General features: G+C 50.2%; 1 protein-coding gene across 3 annotated transcripts in view; it reads right to left on the bottom strand.

Moving 5' to 3' along the window:
• Nucleotides 1-535: 535 nt before the first annotated feature.
• The window catches only part of MIB2 (MIB E3 ubiquitin protein ligase 2), a 90,466-nt gene continuing 68,752 nt past the window's right edge, over nucleotides 536-22,249 (bottom strand). For all 3 annotated transcript variants that reach the window (XM_084822023.1, XM_084822025.1, XM_084822024.1), the window contains 13 exons: nucleotides 21,955-22,062; nucleotides 17,748-17,852; nucleotides 15,440-15,602; nucleotides 14,759-14,892; nucleotides 13,418-13,566; nucleotides 11,662-11,818; nucleotides 10,369-10,523; nucleotides 7,915-8,041; nucleotides 5,660-5,887; nucleotides 4,833-5,011; nucleotides 3,453-3,643; nucleotides 2,853-2,918; nucleotides 536-1,529 (listed from right to left, as the gene is read on the bottom strand). In XM_084822023.1, the coding sequence (XP_084678149.1) occupies nucleotides 1,288-1,529; nucleotides 2,853-2,918; nucleotides 3,453-3,643; nucleotides 4,833-5,011; nucleotides 5,660-5,887; nucleotides 7,915-8,041; nucleotides 10,369-10,523; nucleotides 11,662-11,818; nucleotides 13,418-13,566; nucleotides 14,759-14,892; nucleotides 15,440-15,602; nucleotides 17,748-17,852; nucleotides 21,955-22,062 (2,004 nt within the window). In that variant the 3' untranslated portion in view covers nucleotides 536-1,287. The remainder of the gene's footprint in view (nucleotides 1,530-2,852; nucleotides 2,919-3,452; nucleotides 3,644-4,832; nucleotides 5,012-5,659; nucleotides 5,888-7,914; nucleotides 8,042-10,368; nucleotides 10,524-11,661; nucleotides 11,819-13,417; nucleotides 13,567-14,758; nucleotides 14,893-15,439; nucleotides 15,603-17,747; nucleotides 17,853-21,954; nucleotides 22,063-22,249) is intronic.

Here is a 22,249-nt window from a genome sequence, read left to right as displayed (position 1 = left end):
ACCCCCCTCTGAATTTCAACACGCGCCTCTAGCTAAATCCAGACATCATGGCAAAGCCTTCAGCTTCCCCAACACACAACAGGCAAACCAAAGTTCTGACCGGCACGTCAGAGTCTGCTGTCTGTCCCCTCCGTACAGAAGAAACACTTCACAAGTCCCTCCGTTCTTTGCAGTGCGGCAGCCCCTGAAGACAGAGCAGTGGTCCCCCGCTACGGCTCGGCCCATTTGCAGATGGCCCCAAACCACACTCAAGCTTCCAAAACCGTACGTTCGGGGCTTAACGTCCGAGCTGAGTGCGCGCGCGTATGGAGCGAGAGCGTGCATGCGGAGACTGTATTCAAAGCTGCTGGCCAAAACCAAGGGGGATTTCTTGTGTGTGTGCTTTTTGCTCTCCATTTCTCACTTTTATTGCAGCTTCTCAACCCCTTTTTTAAAATGCCTCGCAGCTGGAGAAACCAGCCCCTGACTTTGGCACGACGAGTCGAGAACAAGAAACTTGCTGCATATGAAAAAGAAAGACACACCCCCACCTGATAGAATATTTCTGTTGCCGTGTTATATTTTTGCCAGTAAACATTCACTACTTTACCTCAAAGGCACACCCCCTTCTTTCTCCCTCCCTCCCTCCCTCCCTCCCTCCCTCCCTCCCTCTCATACACACACAACACACGCACACGCACAATCTTTCATAAATTTCCACATATTGTGGCCCATAAAATCCTAGGGTTCTGTACCCCCCAAAAAAAGTTTGGTTGCGTGCTTACTCTCCTGTTGGCCCACCCCTTCTGCTGGAAGGGCGGAGCCCGAATCAAACCCCAACTTTTAAAGTGCAAAAATATTGCTTTTCCACGGAACGGAAGGAAACATGCCGTCTTTAGAAGATGATGTATTTCTCCCCCTTTTGAATCCGGATAAGGCTGTGAAGGAGAAACACCGTCCCCCTTGCCCCCAAACCACACCAATGCCATCAAGGCAATGGCGTCTCCATGCCAAAATTTGCAGCCCTGGTAAGCTTCTGTAACCAGCCCGTGTCGGGTCAAGTCTGCATCTCGCCTGTGGGCTGCTGTGGTCAATAAGGAAAAGAAAAAGTAAGCTGTACAGGGCATTTGGTCCCTGCTACACCTGTTTCCATACACACCCTGCTGACCTCTTGCTCCTTCACAGTTACTATAAACACATCTGGCCGGCTGCGAGTCCGAACTAAACCAAAGATGAAATAAATTCGAGATACGTTTTTTCCGGAGGGGTTGGATTAGCGATGGGGGTGGAGAAGTCAGAGAGTCACCCTCAAACAAAGATGTGTATCCTTTCGCGGATAGTCTGTCGGCAGATGGGGCACACGGCCAGGGCAGCGCTGCACTCCTGGCACGATCCGTGCCCGCACTGGAAGATCAGTTTGATTTGGTTGTCGATGCAGATGGGGCACGTGATGCGCTCCTCCATCTGCCGGTACCGGTTCTGGAGGTCCTCCATCAGCTTCTGCTGGTCTGTCGATTCCGAACAGAAATTGCACTCCACCTCTGAGCTATCTGTTCAAGGGAAGAGAGTAGGGGGGAGTTACAGACAGTGGCAGCTGGTGCACAACGGGTCTGGGGTGGTGGTGGAGGGCAGGGCAGGGCAGGGCAGGGGCTCCACTTTCTACTGAGATCACGCGCGGCCGTCGGCAGCCGTGTGCTCTGCCCTGGAGCAAATGTGTGTGGGGGGATTTCTCTGCCCCAAGTGGGTGGGGGAGCGGCAGTGGGTCGCTGCCCCACTCGCTCCAAATACAGAGCCGCCTGGAATGTTTAGCAGGGGTGGGAACTGCAACAAAATGTTGCAGTGCATTCCTCCCTCCTAATGGGAGCGCTCCTATTCAGGGTTCCAGCCAACCCTTCCTTCCTAGCAGGGCATTCCAGCCTCTCCCTGTGTTCTGGTCACTGTGTTCTGCTTTTCTTTTCTGACTGTCACTGTATATTCTGTGGCTACCAAGCATGCTCACTCCTCATTTAATTAATTAATTAATTAATTAATTAATTACATTTCTATCCCTCTAATTTTCCTCCTTAAGCAACCCAAGGTGGCATACACAATCCTCCTCCTCCTATTTTATCCTCACAACAACAGCCCTGCGAGGCAGGTTGGGCTGAGAGTCTGGGACTGGCTCAAAGTCACCCAGCGAGCTTTCATGGCTGAGTGGGGACAAGAACCCAGATCTCCCGACTCCCAGTCCTACACTCCAGCCACTGCACCAAACCGGTGTGTTGGGGGCGAGGGGGGGAGGAATGGGGAACTTGGTGCCTTAGTTATTGTTTTTTCCTTAAAAAGGCGTTTCTGGTACTTTCTTGTTCCCCTGACTGCGCAGAGACCTCCCTCTTGTTTCTCAGTGGCCCACTTGGGCAACAATCCTGTTGGCACTGACCACCGGCGTTCGCTATTAGAAGGAGTGACTTACACAGCAAATGTGAGTGTTCGAACGAATTGGTCAGGGGAACCCTGTCCCCTGTTGGTTCTGCTGGATCTTTGAGCAGCTCTTGAGACTGTCAGCCATGGCTGGGTCTTGGGAACAGCGTTGTTTCATGCTGGCTCAGATCCTACCTGGAGGGCCGATTCCAGCAGGCCGCTTAACATCTATGCAAACCTGCTGGGAGGGGCCCTCCGGGGTTGTGAAGCAACGTGCCATCAAGATGATGTCGGCTCTCCAGAAGAAACCTTCTCATCTCCTGCTTCTGTCCAATCTTTCTAGCTGGATGGAGGTGGCAACCGTCAGCGTGCAAAGCAGGTGTGTTTCCACAGGGCCCTCGCTTCCGATCCTATCAATATGCTACACTTTGGGACATTAAAAGCTGGGGGAATGGTGAGATCACAAGGCTGACCTTGCTTGAGTTTCTTGGTAATCGTCACTTGGCATTTGATGCATTTCTTCATCCTCCTGGAGCATTCTACGGACAAGGGGTGGGGAGGGAAAAACAGCTGAAACACAACACGGAGTTATTATCTCCCCCCTGCCACATTTTATTTTGTCACCATAAATAAATAAATAAATAAATACGAGTTCCAGTAAATGGAAGTCATCTTTCAAAATGTTAAGAGAACTTCTCCAATGTTGAAAGCTGGAGAAATTAAACAAAAAGTATCTTTGCCCAGCACTGGAGTTACATTAAACGAGGCACCAGATAAGCCTCCCTGGGTGAGGGCAGTGTTCTGTAAATGGCCCATCAGAACACTGCATCATTTCATATGCTAGGTCGAGGATGGGGAATTCTGTGGAACTGCAGCTTCCATCATTCCTGCCGCTGGCTAAAACTCATGGGAGTTGCAGTCCAGTCCTGGAGGACTATAGGTTCCCCACCCCAGAGACAGGTGAAGACAATTTCTGTTTAAAGGCCCCGCCCCCCTCCTGCCCAGCCAAGAAATCCAAACAGGAAGGGGAAGTCGTAATCTCTGGGATCAAAGGTTATATGCGGCAGTAATACCTTCACACACGATGCTGTGCTGACAGGGAAAGAAGTGGACAAGGAGAGCCAGCTCTGAGCAGACCAGGCACTCGGAGGGGGCCGCCACCTTGGCCACACTAAGGTTTGTCATGGTGTTTGGGGTCGTGTGAACTCGTCTCAGGCTGCATGTCACTGTGGAGCCCTCCAAGGAGTCCTGGTGTTCTCTGTAACTATCCAAACGAGACAGAGAAAGAAAATCAGATCTGAAGCTCGGGGGGTATTTTCTAGGAGCAGGGCCTTTTTAGGGGTTGCACCAACCTTATGGAATCTTCCCCTCCTGATGGAGGCCTGCCAGGGCCCCACACTTTGGTCCTTCAGGCTCCAGGTTAAGACCTGGCCCTTTAAGAAAGCCTTTAGGCCCAAGTGATTGAATGCTCCGAATGAATCATATTTATTGCAATCATATATCCTGTTCCGAGTGGAATACATGAGATAAATAAGTAATAAAAAAGGAAAGCAAGAGAACTGTATGATTTATCCAGTCTGACGAGGATATCCAGCCAGTTGAGCACATATACACAGAGCAATTAAAAAGACAATTAGCCACCTGCTCAGGAATATCCAGGACCCAGTCTCATAAACAATGCAAAGAACAGCCTGTGATAAATTAAAATGGCAGCTAGATTGGTCACCTGGCGCTGTGCAGAGCGCTGTTGCTCTCAACCACCAAGCAAGCCTACCAGGGCCTATCAACTGCCCCACCAGCGGTCTCTCTGCCCAGGACCCCATCAGACCCGAAGCTGGCCCTGCGTTCTGTTCTGTGGTTCCTTGAGGCTCATGGGGAAAGCTGGTAGCATCTGATGGCAGTCAGATAACAACAGGAAAGAAATAGGACCTCGGATAGCTCCAAGAGGGTCCTGCTGGCAGGAGCACTCTCCTATTAGGGCCATAGGAGGATGTCGTCTCAGCAGGGAACTAAGGCCAACTTGTCAGGCTTATGAAGCCTGACAAGTCCTGCAGTGTGGCCAGCTCCACCCCTCTTGGAGGAGCTGACTGGACTGTTAAACGGCCCCTGCCTGATTTTGTAGCCTGAAACTTCTGCAAGGCTGGGAGATGGAGGTTCTGCCGTGGACTCATCCTCCGAACCAGAGGATGATGGCAGGGCTGTGTCCTCCGACCAGGTGGGCCCCGAATAAGGCACTGACTGCCCGCCCCCAAGGAAGCAGCCTGTGCACACGGGAAGGCCCAAGTGGACGGCATGACACCCTGGTCGTTAAAAACTGGGCAGACTTCCTGAGAACATGTGGTGTGTTTCAGCAAAGCAACAAGGAGCGGGCCCCTCTGAATGAGGGCACGGTTTTGGTTCCAAGGACGAAGTCAAGGAGAGGTCAACTGTGGAGGGGGTGGACCTGCCCTTACCTGAATTTTTGGGAAAAGTTCTTGATAAGTTGAACGATGCTTCCATCCGAGACAAGGTCAAGGGGGGACTTGCCTCTGTGGTTGGCGTAGTTGACGTCAGCACCTTCTTGTGCCAAGTAGCATGCGATGGCAGTCCCCACGTTCAGCTCAAGGCTGCCAAGGAACCCAGATGCCTGGAGCTGAAACAGTGGGTGGATAAAGGGAAAGGGGAATTGTTTTAACTGCTGCAGGATGTAGCCCATGGTTCCACTGTAAAGCAAATACGCTCTGCAGGCATGGTGGGTCACTTGCTTGCCATTCAGTTCCCCTCTATGCCTGGAGCCACTCTGTGGCGAGGGAAGACAGGCCGCTTGTCTGTAACCAAGGATGGTCTTTCAGTGGCCACGAGGGCTGTGCATTCCTTTGAAGACAAACGGAGGAAAAAAGACCGAATCCCCCAAACCAACCCGAACGGAAATCAAAATGAAGGAATCCAAAGGGAAACTCAACTTCTCATCCAGTTTTTAAATTTCTCTTTGCGTTGCTCCCTGATTTAACTCCCCCCCCTCAAAATACTCGTGCCTGGAGACATCCAACGAAGCGGAACGATGGGAGATTCAGGGCAACGGGAGAAGGCCGGTGCGTAGTGAAGCTCGTTTGTTGCGGAGACGCTGGGAGAGTCATCCTGCTGACACACCCACCAGGGACCAACGGACATCGGTAGGCCATGCCCCTTTGACATCATTCGGCCCACGGAGGGCTGGGTGGGGTCATCCGTCCCCCCCGTACCCCGCCGACTCTGCTTCCCTGCCCTGTTCTAACAGAACAGCCGGGACTCTCTCGCTCACCTTGGAGAAGAGGCTCTCCTCTCCGTCTTGCTGTTCCTCGGCCACGATCAACATCAGGTGCTCTCTCTCCAGGACGATGTGCATGGCCGTGTCGCCGTCCTCGTCTTCGGCGTTGACGTCGGAGCCCTCACTGACCAGCAGCTGCACCATCTCCGTGTGGCCCTGCGTGACCGCTAAGTGCAGGGGCGTCTGGTTGCGGTTGTTTTTGAGGTTGACGTCACAGCGGCCCTGAAAGGAGAATGCTTGGTTGGGTGGTTGGCTGGCTGGCTGGTTGTTGTTTTTGGAGGGTGGTGGTGCTGGTGGGGGAGAACAAGGGCAGTGTTGATTGGCTAGCTGAGCATGTATGCCAATATTTTGGCAAGGGATGTTCAGAGCTGAATCAGAGGCTCCGTTCGGAGATTCTCTCCGCCCCGAGACTGGGAGTCCTCTGCTCGTTTCGGGACCTGAAGAAGGGATGGGGGAAATCTCCATACACCAACATCCTGAGGAGACTCCAGGAGAGGGGATAGGAGCCTCAGTTTGCAGCACGCCCCCTTTGCATGCAGTAAGGATGGGGGAAGGATTTGGGTTGGGCCAGGTTTTTAACCAAACCCACCTGATCCGCACTTATAAAGTCTGTATACCACTCAATATAATAAAAACATAGGAAGCTGCCTTATCCTGACTCAGACCCTGGGCCCATCCAGCCCAGTATTGTCAACACTGACTGGCAGCAATGGCTCGCCAGGGATTCAGGCAGGAATTTTTCCAACTCTACCTGGAGGTGCCGGGGATCGAATCCGGGACCTTCTGCACACAGAGCAAGAGCTATACCACTGAGCTACGGCCCCTCTGAGTGGCTTAAGTCTCTGAGCAGCTTAAATCTCTGAGCGGCTTACATACAAAAATATTTAAAGCCACTGTTTAAAATACACCATTAACAAACAATTACAGCCACAATAACAAAACTAGATAAATAAATAGGAACTGTATAAAAACAGTAAAATGGAGCAGCGCCGCGCTGGTCAGTTACAAGCCAAAGAAAGCTTGCATAAACAACTACGTCTTCAGGAGGCATCAAAACCTGTATAAACCTGCCCAGGCCCTAAGATTGGCTGCAGAAACCCTGCTCAAGGGTGCTGCAGCAATAAGGTGCGTCAGGTGGGCAAGCACGAGAGACAGGGTCTTTTTTGCAGTGGCCCCATCCTTAGGGAATGCCCTTCCACAGGGAGTACACTAGGCTCCTTCTCTGACTGCTTTAAAAATGGGTTGTAAAGACCTGATCCTTTGAGTCTGCTTTTAATTAAATTGCTGATGGTCTATGTTTTATAAGATGTCGTTTTAACAGTCACTCATATTTTTCTATTTTTAATTTTTGGCTCATATCCAAGTGGGATGTTTTATGCTTCTGTTTCAACTTACTGTGTTATTATATTTCTGCTGTTTCATGCTTTTTTTGTTCACAAACCACCTTGGGAGGGGTTTGCTGTCAAAGGCAGGAGAAAATAGTTTAAATAAATAATAAAGCTTCAAAACGAACAACGCTGTTTGTTTAAGTTGTCGCAATCATTGCTTTTTTGTTAATATTGAGTTGAGATGCATTTCTATGTGGATATTCTAAAGAATATCCTATGCATGTGCAGACCGACAAAAAGTCCTACAACTCCCAGCATCCCCCGGCCAGCATGGCTGGCTGGGGGATGCTGGGAGTTGTAGGACTTTTTCGGTCTAAACAGGCATTCAACTGTGCCCTGAAACTTAAAAAGGAAAAATAGAGAAGAACCCCACCCCTCCACCCCCATTATGGGAAGGGAGAGGTATCTTTGCGCAACGCAGTGGGCCGTCTTAGCCTGGGTGTGTATAAACAGAACTATTTCAGAGTCAGAACTTTCCCCCCTCTTGCTTCCCCATTCTCTTTCCCTTGTGAGCCATGTCTCTTTGTATTGTAAGCCTGAAGGCAGGGTCTGTCTTGTTTTACTGATTATATGAAAGGTGCTCTGGGAACCTTTTTGACTGAGGAGCAGGAAAAAAATCCTGAAAAAAATAAACCAGAGAACTCTTTTCCGTTGCCTTGGACCTTTTCGGACATTTCGCAGAAGAAGCAGGAATGGTGGCAAGTTTGAGCCGATGGGACCTTTTGCCAGTCTTGGCCCCTGGCAAAACACCAGACTTTCCCACCCTTTTGGGACTGGTTCTAAACACTGAACCCAGCTCCCTGCCTTATAAACAAACAAACAAGCAGACCTCTTCCCCTCCTAATATTTCTCCAGATTTACCTCTTTGATCAAGATCTCTGCCACTTCTTTGTGGTTGTTCAGGGCGGCGAGATGCAAAGCGGTGAATCCATCTTCCTTCTTGGCATCTACCAATTGCCGGGCTCTCGCCAGGATCTTCTTGATGGCTCTGGGAGGTCAAAGAGATCAGAGCGAAGGGGAGGAAAAAAGAGAGCGCCTTAAGCACCAGTTGTCACAGAGGGCAAATGTACATTACAGAGACAGGCCTATTCAGCAGTTATAAATGTCCTCAATGGGAGCACTGGCTGAGGCACAGGCCAAAAGCCGTGAAGGAAGGAAGAGGGCGAGCGAGAGGTCTGTTCTTCTCAAAAATTGAAATCAAGAGAGGGGCATGAAAGCAGAGCTCCTTGGCTTTGCCACCGGTGATCTACAAAGAAAACAAAAGGAGGGGACGATACGAAGCAGCATTAATCCACCAAGTGACTCAGTGGCTCAGCACTGCAGTGCTTTTTGAACCCATGTTTTCACAACATAATAAAAGGCTGGGGAGAGGTCGCTTCAGCCCACCGACCAGATCTGTACTGTGCCCAGCTCCAAATTTATTAAACCAGGCCCTGATGGCCACACCCGTAACTCAGCTCAGTTAGAACAGGGGTGGGTAACTTGTGGCCCTCCAGATGTTTTGGACTACAACTCCCAACATCCCCCATTATTGGCTGTGCTATCCCTCACCAGTTGGACTGACTGCACCCCCGGAGATGAGAGGGGAAGCGGGGTCATTCTACAGCCCACTTAAATTTTTCCTCTTCCCTCCCCTTCCCTTTTTCCTCGTGAGTTGTGTCTTTTTAGTTTGTAAGCCTGCAGGGAGGGACTGCCTCTTTTGCCGACCGATTGTAAGCCACGTTTTTCGGCCTGAAGAGTGGGATAAAAATACAGATACAGGCCAAATATACAGATATAGGCCAGGACACAGGCGGGCCACAAGTTGCCCACTGCTGAATTAGAAGGATCAGGTAGCGGGTTATGGGACGATCGTGGGCAAGATGGACAAATATTCTGACAAGTCATGAATCAGCTCCCTTAACACCTGTCACGGCAGCAGTTCACTTAAAGGGATTAGAAGGGAAAGGGGGGGGGGCTCTGGGGCAGAGCGGGCTGCACGTGTCTCCCTTCCTGCCATGTTGCAAAAAGACATTATTTTTTCACCTCTCAGGAGCACATAGACATGTGATTTTTGTTGTGGATTAGCCACTAAGGGTGCAATCCTATGCATGTTGAGACAGAAAAAAGGCCCACAACTCTCAGCATTCCCCAGCCAGTACAGCTGGCTGGGGAATGGTGGGAGGTGTAGGACGTTTTTCGGTCTCAACATGCATAGGATTGCACCCTAAAGTGCCTTTAGAAGAGCCTTCTGCAACCTGGTGCCCTCCAGATGTGTTGGACTACACCTCCCAGCGTAGCTGGCTGAGGGATTATGGGAGTTGTAGTTCAGGAAACAGCAAGGGAGAAAGGCACAAATCATGTCACAAAACAGGAGAGAAAATATTCTGCAGTGTCTAGAAAAGCTTTTATTGGGCTCAAGTTGCAGCCTGACACATCTGGAGTTGGAGTTTGGCACATCTGGGGGGCACCAGGTTGGGAAAGGCTGCTTTAGAAACACGCTGCTTTGGGCAATTTAAATCTTGGATCCGGGTTGCTGAACACAGGTGGGATTCTTCCTCCCTGACTATCAGAAAGTGTTCACTGCCACCCCCCCATGCATAGGCCTCTCTCCAAAATGGTGCCCATGACACAAAAATGAAAGAGGCAAAGCCCTTTTGGATTCTTATTTCTCCTCTTCTGTCCACCTTCGTTCTCCATCCTCACTCAGAGGGAGAGAAACCTCACCGCAAGCACAATACAGCGATTTCTATCAGGACTAAAAAAAAAAAAAATCAAAAGGTTTCCTTCCCTCCACCCCACAATCCTTCTGCGGCGATGAAACATCATCGTGAATGTATTTATTTATTACATTTCTATACCGCCCATGGACCGAAGCTCTCCGGGAGGTTCACAAGACAAATGGCGCCCCTGTGTGGCCAGACATCTATTCTGCCAGAGCCCAAAGTGCGAAACATACATCTGACGTTGGTTGGGATGGGATTGAACATACGTGCCGGAGTGGTGGGCGGAACTGAAGGCAAAAGAGGCGAGGCAAAAGTGGTGGGGCCAAAAAATGCCCCTCCCCAGCATATTGTAGCTTAAAGCTCTTAACTGCCAGTAACTGAGCTTTTAGGAGAGGCATTTCAACCTTTTAGAATGGGGGAAAATTGCTCACAATCCGGGAAATTATTGGTGGTAGGAGGTGGAGCCAGGGGGAAGGGGTGTGGCTATCAGGCCCTGGAGAGCAGGATTTGGTGCCATCCCCGGCATCTTGCTTGGAGGAAGACCCACCAAACACTCCTTGTCCCCTTCCCAGCTCCAATTTTTAATGTTTACGTTTTATTTGTCGCTTACAGCTTGTTCCCCTTCAGAGCCGAATGGTGCAACAGGTTGAACCCTTGCCGATTCTGGATGGTGAAATCGATATTTGGGACTTCGGTGAGGGCCTCGATTATGCACTTGAAGTCAGCGGTGATGGCGTAATGCAGGGGGGTGTCGCCGTACGAATCCTGAGGGGGAAGAGGACGGAGGCTTAAGCGGTCCGAAGCTCACCGCACTCACGTACGAAGCAGGGGTGTAACGGTAAAAGGAGCTCGTGGCCGAAGAACCCTGAGGCCATGTCAACACCAAGCAGCTGCCAGACGATCGTGAAAAAGCGCGTTGCCAAGAGCTCCTGACATTTTGCTACCTGTGGCAGAGCAAATGGCACCCCTCTTCCTCACAAGTCAAGGTGCGCATTACCTCAGGCCAGCTACATTTTCTTGACTCCTGAGGCAGAATATCCCTCTCCCCTCATCCCGAGAACTGTGTCCAGTTCTGGGCACCACACTTTAAGAAGGATGAAGACAAGCTGGAGGGCAACAAAGCTGATCAGGGGATTGGAAACAAAGCCCTGTGAAGAGAGACTGAAAGAGCTGGGCACGTTTAGCCTTGAGAAGAGAAGACTGAGGGGAGATATGACGGCGCTCTTCAAGTCCTTGAAAGGCTGTCACAGAGAGGAAGGCCAGGATCTCTTCTCGATCCTCCCAGAGTGCAGGACACTGAGTAATGGGCTCAAGTGACAGGAAGGCAGATACCGTCTGAACATCAGGAAAAAGTCCTGACTGTTAGAGCAAGACGACAATGGAGGTGTCTCCATTACCTAGGGAGGTGGTGGGCGTTTCCACACTGGAGGCGTTCAAGACGAGGCTGGACAGGGATGCTCTGTCAGGGATGCTCTGACTTGGAGTCCTGCACTGAGCAGGGGGTTGGACTCGATGGCCTTGTAGGCCCCTTCCAACCCTACCATTCTATGATTCTATGACAGTAAATATGCAATGCTAATTAATTAAATACACTAACAATTTTGCTGCCCTTTCACAGCAGCCAAAACTAGCTGCCAACACGCTGTGCCTAACAGTAGAGCTGGCCTGACCCCGGAGTCCGTTGCTCCAAGCGTCAGAGACCGAAGTGAACCAGAAATGGAGAAAACTGACAGAGAGGAGGCAACATACAAGACAGGAGAGGGCTTGGCGACTCTCTCCAAGTGCTCCTTTGAGTGTCAAAGATGCTCTGCCCCGGTTTTGCGCAGGAATGGGGCAGACACGTGAAAAGAAACATGCAAAAAAGCCTTCTGCGCACAACGCGAACCCCGAACATAAAACCCACCGGCAGGTTAACGTCGCAGTTGTGCTCGCACAAGGCCTGCACGACCTCCGTGAAGCCTTTGTTGACGGCAATGTACAAGGCCGTGCACTTGGCGTTGTTCAAGAGGTCCGCGTTGGCATCTTTGCCAACCAGCACGCGGGCAATCTCAGCTTGGTTCCTGGATGACGAAAGGGATAAATAATGACAGAAAACCCTTACCACAGATATTCCCTCTGGTTACAGTTATTGACAAGCATTAACCTACTTAGGGGGAAAAGACCATTGCTCAGTAGCAGAGTGTGTGCTATGAATATCGGAAGTCGTGGGTTCGATCCCCGGCATCTCCAGATAGGGCTGGGAGAAAATGGCTTCATGACGATGTCATCACATAGCATCAGTGGTGCTGCCAGGATCGGACCACGGGGCGGGGGGAGGTCCATACCCTGCACACCAGGTTAAAAAAAGGGGGGCAACCTTACAAACTCCTGTCTAGTGCCAAACTGAGGGCGAAGACCTAAGGCCAAACTTACCAACTATGGTTTGCAAGGGACTGCAAAGCCAGGATGTCACGCTGGTTTGCAAACCACAGGTCTGTGATCCCCTGCTACACCTGCATTTGCAAACCACTGAAATCATATGGCCACTACTCCATCTCAAGAGGCTATTGCACCAGGGAGATGTGAGCTGCTCCTTCTCCAGTGGCTGCGGCCCCGTGGAGAGGGGGACAAATGTATGAAGCTGAGTGCTGAGCACGTGGGAAATGCAGCTGCAGTGGAAGAAGAGAAGGGAAGCAAGGCTACTCCGTTGGCTCTGCTGAGACACCAGCTGCCTTTGGCTCTTCCTCAACGGTCACCCAGCAGCAGCAGCAGCCTCCATTCCATAGGCCCACCTGAACTGTTTTGCTTTAGTACTATCCCAGCTGGCTGTTGTAAAGAACTGCAGCTTTAAGAACTCGTCCCTCAAGTTTGTTTTGTCCTCCTCCGTCCCCACCCCTTTTCCCGTCTGTGTTGTGTTCTTTAGATTGCAAGCCCCAGGGGAGGGACTGTATTGTTTTGTATTGAGCTGTAAGCCACTCTGGAAACCCTTTTGGCTGAAGAGCAGCCCCCAAATGCTCTAAAGAAATAAACAAGCGAAGAGCAGACAAACGGGTCCAAATCACGGTCCGCCCGTTGTTTGTGTGGAAGCTCAAACCACGCTGGCAGTTTTGACCATGCTTAGACCAAACGAGAGCTTGGCTCTCCGAACTGAGCCTTAAGAGAGGCATTTCAGCCTTTTAGAATGGCCGGGGAGGGGGGGGAACTGTGCAAAATTTATTATTTTATTATTATTATTTTATTATTTCATTTATTAATCGCCCATCTGGCTGGTCACCCAGCCACTCTGGGCGATGTACAGCATATAATAAAACAGTTTAAAACAATTAAATTCTACAATAAAAACGTTTTCTAAAATACCCTAACCCACCCCAAATGCCTGCCTGAACAGCCACGTTTTTAATGCACGACGGAAGCTCATTAAAGAGGGGGCATGATGGAGTTCCCTAGGGAGGGAGTTCCACAGAAAGGTAGGGAACCATCGAACGATCAGCGGCCAAAAGAGAGGTGGGCCACCCGAGGCTCAACACCCCTGCTCGACACTGACTGGCAACGTGTCTGCAAGGGCTGAGACAGGAGTCTCTTCGGTCCTACCTGGAAATGCCGGGAATCGAACCGGGCCCTTCTGCATGCAGCGCCGGGGCTCTTCCATCGAGCTGCAGCTCCTTTCAAGAGCCACCTACCCAAAAGCGGCGTAATGAAGGGCCGTGTCCCCTTCTTCGTCCCGCAGGTTAATGTTGGCATGGGCCTGCAGCAAGATCTTCACCACCTCCACCTGGCCCAGGTAAGAAGCCACCTGCAGGGCCGTCCTGCCCTGGTTTTTTATATCTACCTGTTGAGAAAACGGAGCCCCATTGGAACGACTGGGTGCCTCACACCGCCACCAGGACCACCGCCCCTGTTTACATGTGCAACTGTATGCCCCGTGAACTCGTCCTTTGGTTGTCCTCCCTTGTCATGCTTTGGTCCATATCGGGGTGGGAATGCTGCTGGACTACAACTCCCATCAGTGGGCGTGGCCATGTGGAGGCGAGGCAGTTCTGGCCCACCACCCCTGATGTGGCTTGGCTTGGTGGAGGCAGGGGCAGGGGGGACGGCTCAGCCCATGTGGCACGCCTCGGCCCGCTGGCGTTGCCATCTGCACTCTACTGGCCCCGTCGTCAGCGCATGCACACGGGGAGGCAGGACGGCGTGGTTGCGATGGTGGCCCTGGCAAGGGCAGGGCAGGCGTGCGGGCGGGGAACGCTGACTAGCATGCAGCGCTGCCAGGGCAGAGGAGCAGCCTGCCCGCCCAGTGTGAGTGGCTGGAGATGGGTGCAGGCGGGGTGCTGGGGCGGGGGCATGGTGTGCCCCCACCCCAGCACCCCGCCTCAAGAAAAACTGGAGCCTTCAGTGTAAACAAGTCTTGTAAATGAGGTGATGCAAGGAGAGAGGAAAAACTCTGTAGGATCTGATCCACACATACAAATAATCCCTTAATGGGATTGTACAGTGTGTGTGTGTGTGTGTGTGTGTGTGTGTGTGTGTGTGAGGGAGGGCGGGAGGGAGGGAGGGGGAAAGAAAGAAGGGAGAGGGAAAGAAAGAAGGGAGAATGAGACAGAGAGAGAAAAAGAAAGAAAGGAGGGAGGGAGGGAGGGAGGGAGGGAGGGAGGGAGGGAGGGAAGGAAAGAAAGAAAGAAAGAAAGAAAGAAAGAAAGAAAGAAAGAAAGAAAGAAAGAAAGAAAGAAGGGAGGGAGGGAGGGAGGGAGGGAGGGAGGGAGAAGGAAGAGAGAGAGAGAGAGAGGGAGGGAGGGAGGGAGAAAAGGGGGGGAAGAGAAAGAAAGAAAGGAGGGAGGGAGGGGGAAAAGAAAGAAAGGTAGAGGAAGGGGGAGGGAGGGAGAATTGACCCTAGGCATTGCCCCTTGATCTCTCCCAATTTCTGTGTATCGCCCAGGTACTTGTTGGCCCATTGATATGCTGAAGGGCTAGAAACAAACATAAATTAAATTTTTTTAAAGTGTCTCTCATCCACACCAGCGACTCGCCTTGTCTGAGTATTTCTGAACCAGATCCCGGACCTTGGGGGCGTTGCCATGCGCTGCCTCTGTGACCAGGCGGCCGGGGTTGTCCGATTCCGTCTTCTGAGAGAGCAGTCTCCCCAGCACAGAGAGCAGCGTGCCTGTTCGGGGGAAATGAGAGACATGATTCCGGGTATCCCAGCAGGATGAAGGAAACTGCCCCAGGGTGTGCAGGGGTGCCAAGGGGCTCTGTTTGAGCAGGCTAGTGTGGCGCAGCATGCCCAACTCTGGCAAATTTTCTGATTAAGGGAATTTAGTCTCTGCATCGGCCCTGGAGTGCGGCGCTTGCCTGTGATCCCACTGGGCCCCAACACTCCTTGCCGGGAGACAGTACTGCCATGTGTTGCTTACTCTGCGTCTTTCAGTCAACGCCTTCCTCCTGAGCTCTCTGCCCTTTTTAGATTCCCGGCCTTTAGCCAGCCCCACAAAGCTACCCTAGGCTGCAGGGCCCGTGTGAGGAACTGTAGAGACCTCTCTTCCCTTCACCGGTTCAGCTGCAAAACCATCCAGCAGCTGTGTTCCCCTGAGCGGTTGGAACATTCCTCAACATTCCTTGCCCTCGCACCAACTCAGCCAATCAGTGCCAAGCAATTCGAAAACACAAGTGCTATATAATAGAGATTATGGGTTTCCTCCCATGCTCTTCACTTTTAGATTCCTTAGCATCCTCGGTGGTCATGAGGTTAGCATCCTCTTCTCTCTGGTAGGCTGTCAGGCAGGCAGGGTTGAAGGTCCAGGACTGTCCCATGAACGACACCCGCAGGTCCCCATCTCCAAACACTTTGATCACCTTGCCGATATGCCCAAGGATCTGCCAGCGGGAAGGGGAAATTCATTTCAGAAGCAAGGGGGAGAACGACTTTCTATTGTTCACTCTTTTAATTCAGCCTAAAGGCAGACGAACGTGGCCCACAACAAAATACTGCAGTGTGGAAAGCTCCTGTTCAAGGCTGCAGCCGGCCAGTCATCCAAACCTTCTTTCAGGTTACTCCATTCCGTTCCCCCTCCCTCATCCCACCCCCCAGTCAGAATTCTGTGGCCACTGAGCATGCTCAGTCATCACTGGACTGGTTTTCTCCCCCACCCTGCTTTTAGGGGTTTTACCCTACCCATTTTTTTTATAGTTTTGCAAAATGCGGGGCTTTCCCAAGCCTGCTAATACCTCCCTCTTGTGGTGTGTGGATGGCGCTGTTTTGGCAACGTAAGAATTCAGTGGGAGAATGAGTTTGTTATGAGTATATAGGATCCCAAGAGAGCAAGCTTAGCACAAAGAGAAGCCAGGCACTTGAAAGAAAGGATCAAGGAGCTCAAGAAGACACGGGAAGGACTGTGGATCCTGCTTCCTTTTCTCTTGGCCACAACAGATACTCAAGGGGAAGAGAGGCTGTGATCTCTGTGCCTCCAAAAACACAATTACTCTGGACAGGGAGGCTGGGAAACACTGGTGTGTGTGTGTGTGTGTGTGTGTGTGTGAGAGAGAGAGAGAGAGAGAGAGGGAGGGAGGGAGGGAGGGAGAGGGAGAGGTCATATTTTTGAATTACCATTAAAGCAGTCACAATATTTTAAAAGTCTTTGTCTAATCAATGATTCAATCAATTTAAAACTGATACTATTAATCAGAATATGTTTGCATATAAATAAAGATGTTTTTAAAGGAAAAACCACACTTTGTTTTTAGATTGATCATCATGTATTGATAGGAAGGCATTTTGGGTTTTGTTTTTTAAAAAAGATGTATCTAATCAATTCACTGAGTAAGGCTGCAGTCCTAAGAACACCGTGGGACTTACTTCCGAGTAAACATACACAAGAATGAACTGTGAAGATTCCACCCCTCTTCCCCACCCTAAAGGCTTCTTGCTAGCAGGAAAGTATTATTAACACTTTCCTCCATCTCCCCATCTTCTGTGTGGAGTGAATCATGTTAAAAAAAATGCAACCTATCTGCCACATGTGGTCTCATGGAGCATCATCAGAGTTCTCTTATGCCTCCCTCCCTCCCTCCCTCCCTCCGCTTTAGCTGTTCACTTCCATGCGGGAGCCAAGACATGGACAACTGGGAGGGCTCTGCCAAGGCCTCTGTTGCCATTCACACAGGGCAAGATGTTAAAGAGCCCTCTGCCTGTGTCTAAGCTTGGGGGGAAGTGGCCCAGATACCTAAAAGGGCAAAGAGCTTTGCCAAAGCTTCTGTTGCTATTTGTGCTGGGCAAGATGTGGTTAAAGAGCCCTTTGCCTGTGTCTAAGCTGGGGTGGGGAAGCAGCCAAGGTACCCAATAGGGCAAAGGGCTCTGCTGGAAGCTTCCCTTGACATCCCCACTAGACCATGTGTGGTTAAAGAGCCCTTTGCCTGTGTCTCACCTGGGGAGAAAGCGGCCAAGGTACCCAATAGGGCAAAGGGCTCTGCTGAAAGCCCTCTGCCTGTGTCTAAGCTTGGGGGGAAGTGGCCCAGATACCTAAATGGGCAAAGAGCTTTGCCAAAGCCTCTGTTGCTATTTGTGCTGGGCAAGATGTGGTTAAAGAGCCCTTTGCCTGTGTCTAAGCTGGAGTGGGGAAGCAGCCAAGGTACCCAATAGGGCAAAGGGCTCTGCTGGAAGCTTCCCTTGACATCCCCACTAGACCATGTGTGGTTAAAGAGCCCTTTGCCTGTGTCTCACCTGGGGAGAAAGCGGCCAAGGTACCCAATAGGGCAAAGGGCTCTGCTAAAAGCTTCCTTTGACATCCACATTGGGCCACGTTTGGTTGAAGAGCCCTTTGACTCGTGTGCCAGCTGAGACACAAGCAATCAGTGGGTGGAACCCATCAGTCCCTTGGCTCTGTTTAGAACATGGCTCTCATGTTGTTGTTGTTTTAAAGGTTGCCGATCAGCGTTTAGATTTAAAAACACACCAGGAACAAAACAAAACACAGACTGGCTGTTTTAAATTACTATCCTGCCCTGGAATAAAAGCTCACTCACAGGTGACATCTCATCAGTCCACTCCCCGTGACCAGCTTGCAGCTGCTTGACCGTTTCCATATCGTCTATCACCCGGACAACATCATCAACCCAAAAGGTGTTGAGCTACAAGAAAAAGAAAATCAGAAGCTTGGGTGGGGGAGGCGCGTGAGAGGGAAGGAACACCGGAAGAAAACAAATATATATCTTTATATTAGGTAGCTAAATCCATAAAGCATTAACCTGGGAGAAGGGGGAGGAAAATGGTGGGTGGGGAGAAGCCATGTTTGGAATTTTGGTTAGAGATGCCATACACCAGCGTTCTCCAAAACTCTGGATGTTTTACAGTGAATGTCCAAAATTAGGCAACGTGTCGACATTCAACGCGAACACTGGCAACCCGATGGGTTTTTTGAGAATGTCTCAGAATTGACCAACAAATAAAATGCAGAATTTTTAAAAGAAAGGAATCTAAGGGTGTTGCCTTATACCAGGATAGACCATCTGGATTTCTGGGGTCATGTAGAAATGGGATGAGAGGACCTTCCTATCACCTGCTACTTGATCCTTTCATCTGGAGACACCAGGGATCAAACCTGGGACTGCCTGCATATAAATAGATACTCTACTAGGAATGGGCAAATCTGTCAAGCTCCATTTCATTCTCATTTTTCCACTGTTCAGTTCGTTGTATCTTGTTCCTGCATAAGATTACAAATTTTTTGTAAAAATATTTTTTCTCATCTGCATGAAAATTCGTATGCAATTTCATGTGCATTTTTCAAAATATACAGATTTTTGTGTGCACTTTTTTCAAGTGTACATGTATTTCCAGCATTTCTTCCAGTGAATAAAGTGGCTTTGTGCACATTTTTAAAAAATAGAAGCATTTCTTGTATGCACCGTTTCAAATGTATGCATTTTTGTTGCGAACCACATTGCAAATTTCAGGAAAGTATGGCTGTTGAAGTCAAAATGCATTTCAGTTTGTGTTTAGGTTTGGGAAGTGTGAATTTGGTATTTTGCACTGAAATTTCTCGTCCATTGCTATACTCTTCCACTGAGCTACAGTCCCTCCCCAAGTTACAAAAACTGCAGTGGCAGGGGTGATGTTATAAGAGTCCTTCAAACCAGCTGGGGATGAAGAAATCTGTCTATTTCTAGACCATGGATTGGATCCAGATGATGTCATACTCAAAGTAGGCCCACTGGAATCAGTGAGACTTCAGTTAATCACGACTGACTGAAGTCCCATTGATTCTAATGTGTCTACTCTGAGTATGACTACATCTGGATCCAACCCCATGTCATATATTTGCATTCCCTTTCTGGATTATGTTGCAAACTTCCTCAAGATACATACACGTATTTCATGTTTCGGCAGCCGGGAACTGTGTCACAATGTATGGAGAAGTGCAAAGTCGGGTGGATAAGTGTTTTCCCAACCCACACATTAGTCCGAAGGGTGTGGAAAAGGTCGTTTCGTATAGAGCTTTGCAAAGACTGAACCCCTCAAGCAACCCTTGTTACAGCTTCACAAGACACAACTGCTCACTCGGTGTTTCAGAAGGTGTGATACTAATGCAGTAATAATAAAAAAACATCACAGAGTTACCAGGGTGCAACATAATTACAACCAACTTGAACTGTGTGCTTCAAAAGAAAAAGTGTTTGACTGTAGACATGTTCCCTTATTCACTGGAACAGAGGATTTACTGGGTGATTTGTGGCAGTTCTCCAAGGGTTTCTGGTTCTGAATACTTTAAATGACAGCAAGTAAAACGGCAATAAAAACACCTCTGGCATGGTTTAGCCTTGTGCTGATTGCATATCTCTCAGTCTCGCTGTTCCTCATCTGTAAAATTGGCATACTAAAGGGTTGCTTTCGACAAGGTTCAGCTCTGCTAGCCAGTTTGGGTCGGGTTAGAACCCTTTCCACTGGTAACTCAGATGTAAAATTTGAATGTATCCTAGTGTGTGGTTCATGGGGTGGAGGAGACAATTGACTCCACCCCTTGAGCCACCATTTTGTCTCTGGCTCTGGTTTGGTAGACTCAGTAAAAAAAAACAAAAAATGGATCTCGCATGCCTGAAGCTCCAGACCAGGCGTAGGCAACCTGTGATCCCTCTAGATGTTGTTGGGAGTTAGAGTCCAACAACATCTAGAGGGATCACAGGGATCAGATCCAGCCAAAAAGGCCAAGGGTCAGGGGTGAATGGGAGCTGGAGTCTAACAACAACATCTGGAGGGCCACACCTTGCCGGCCCCTGCCTGAAGCAATAAAGCCAACGGCCGCTACAGCAAAAAGAAGAGGCATTCCGTCTCCTCCCTCAAACAGGACAGAATGCCTCCTTAAGACAGTACTCACCACACCATGCGTGTGGCTTGTCTAGGGATGGCGGAGAATTTCTCCCCGAAACTTCGGGGGGCCGAGGGCCAACGTGTTCGGCCCCCCGAACAAGTTTCGGGGAGAAATCCTCCGCACCCCCCCCCCCGGGACGGGACTTACCTTCACCGAATGTCCCTCCCGGTGGCTGGTCCGGCCGGCGGTTCGGCGGGTGTTCGAGCGAGGCGGGAGCGGCGGCCGGTCTTTCGACCGGCTGCCGCCGCCGCCATTGCAATGAAAGGAAAAAAAAAAAACGCCCCCTGATAGGCTACGTGACGATTCACGTAGCCTATCATGGCTAGATCTGCAAAGTCAGCCGTGATAGGCTACGTCAATCGTCACGTAGCCTATCACGGGTGACTTTAAAAAAAAAAAAGAGTGTACGGATAATTGCGGCCCCCATAGGGAGCCGCCATTCCCGTTCCTTATTTGGTCGCTGTAGTCTACGTAAACATTTACGTAGACTACAGCGACTAAATAAGGAACACGAATGGCGGCTCCCTATGGGGGCCACCATTCGCGTACGCGCTTTTTTTTTTTAAAGTCACCCGTGATAGGCTACGTGATGATTGACGTAGCCTATCACGGCTGACTTTGCAGATCTAGCCGTGATAGGCTACGTGAATCGTCACGTAGCCTATCAGGGGGCGTTTTTTGTTTTTACTTTCGCGTTCGTGGCTGGGCGAGGCGAGGCGCCTCCTCCCCGGCCTGAATTTCGGCCGGGCGAGGCGGGAAGCCTCCCCCCCGGCCTGAATTTCGGCCGGGCGAGGCGGGAAGCCTCCCCCCCCGGCCTGAACTTCGCGGGGGGAGGCGCGAAGCGCCTCCCCCCCACCGCGAACGGCCTTCGACGACAGGTAAGTGACTTTCGTCCACCCCTAGGCTTGTCTAGGAAGGGAGGGAGGGAAAGTAAGCCTTTTCCTTAGGAAAACTGTTTTTATGTAGGTTTGAACTGAGCCACCAATTCATGAACTAAGGTTTTATTCAGTCATAGGACAGCCCAAGTGTAAACAGGTGTCCTTCTCACCCCGCCACCCCAAGTTTTGGAAAGATGTTAGCCGAGAGAGCTTCGGCTGTTGGGTGGTATAGAAATGTAATAAAATAAACAAATAAATAAATAAATAAACAAACAAACAAACACTGACCATCACATTTAAGCGGTGGTCAATGTTTCACTGGGGTGTGCCTTTCTCATGTTTGCCTACATTTGTCGAATTTGTTCTGGAGGAATGCCGACAACCAGACACGAATGGAGACAGCTGCCGGATCTTGGACATTCATTGAAATAGGCCATGGAGGGAAGAAGCAGAAGTCTGTTCTGCCTCTTCTAAGAAGAGATGGGCCCACTCTTGCAAAAGATTCACCTTCAGCCAGCAAGATCAGTCCCAACAGACCAAACCAGAACTAAATGTTATCCTACTGGAGATGTGACCCTTTCCTACTGCTTCTTCCCCACCTCCACGGGAGATATTGCACGCTGTGGATCAGGGGCGTTGAACCTCTTTCAGCTCAAGGGCCAAATTCAGTTTCAGAGAAGCTCTCGGGGCCCACATTCAGGGCCAAAGGCAAAAGGGCCGGGGCTAGAGGTGAGGGGCGAGACCAAAAGACCAGCATATTTTAGCTTAAAGCTCTCACTGCAGTAACTAAGCCTTAGGAAACTGCAAAAACTGGGAACTCGCCGGTGATCAGGGAAAAGGGGTGTGGCCATGGAAAATGGGTGTGGCCATCTGGGGAACCTTGGAGGGCCAGAATGGAACCCAAGGTGGGCCAGATTTTGCTTGCGGGCCTGAGGTTCAACACCCTTGCTTTCAGATCCATCTCCGGGATGTATGAGCCGCACCCACCTTAGTCAGAGCACCTGGATGAAAGGTCCATCGGGTATCGCTGCTGAACTGGACTCTCACGTCTCCTCTGTCTGTGATCCTGTGCACAGTTCCTGTCTGGCCAATGAACTTTGGAGGGTGTGTTGGAGAGTAAGAGAAGAGAGAAAATGCAGTTAATGCTTCTTTTATACATATGTTTTGGAAATGCCCAATAGTTGCCTCCTTTTGGGAGGAAGTTATTATATGGATAAACTTTGTATTGGAAAGCTCTTTAAAATTTACTGATGTACATTTTTCTTAAAGTATTTATCTGCTT

This window comes from Heloderma suspectum, chromosome 15, assembly GCF_057233095.1.
Source record: "Heloderma suspectum isolate Gila_16-S chromosome 15, 16-S_ref, whole genome shotgun sequence".
NCBI lineage: Eukaryota > Metazoa > Chordata > Lepidosauria > Squamata > Helodermatidae > Heloderma > Heloderma suspectum.
This window is presented reverse-complemented; position numbering and strand designations above follow the sequence as displayed.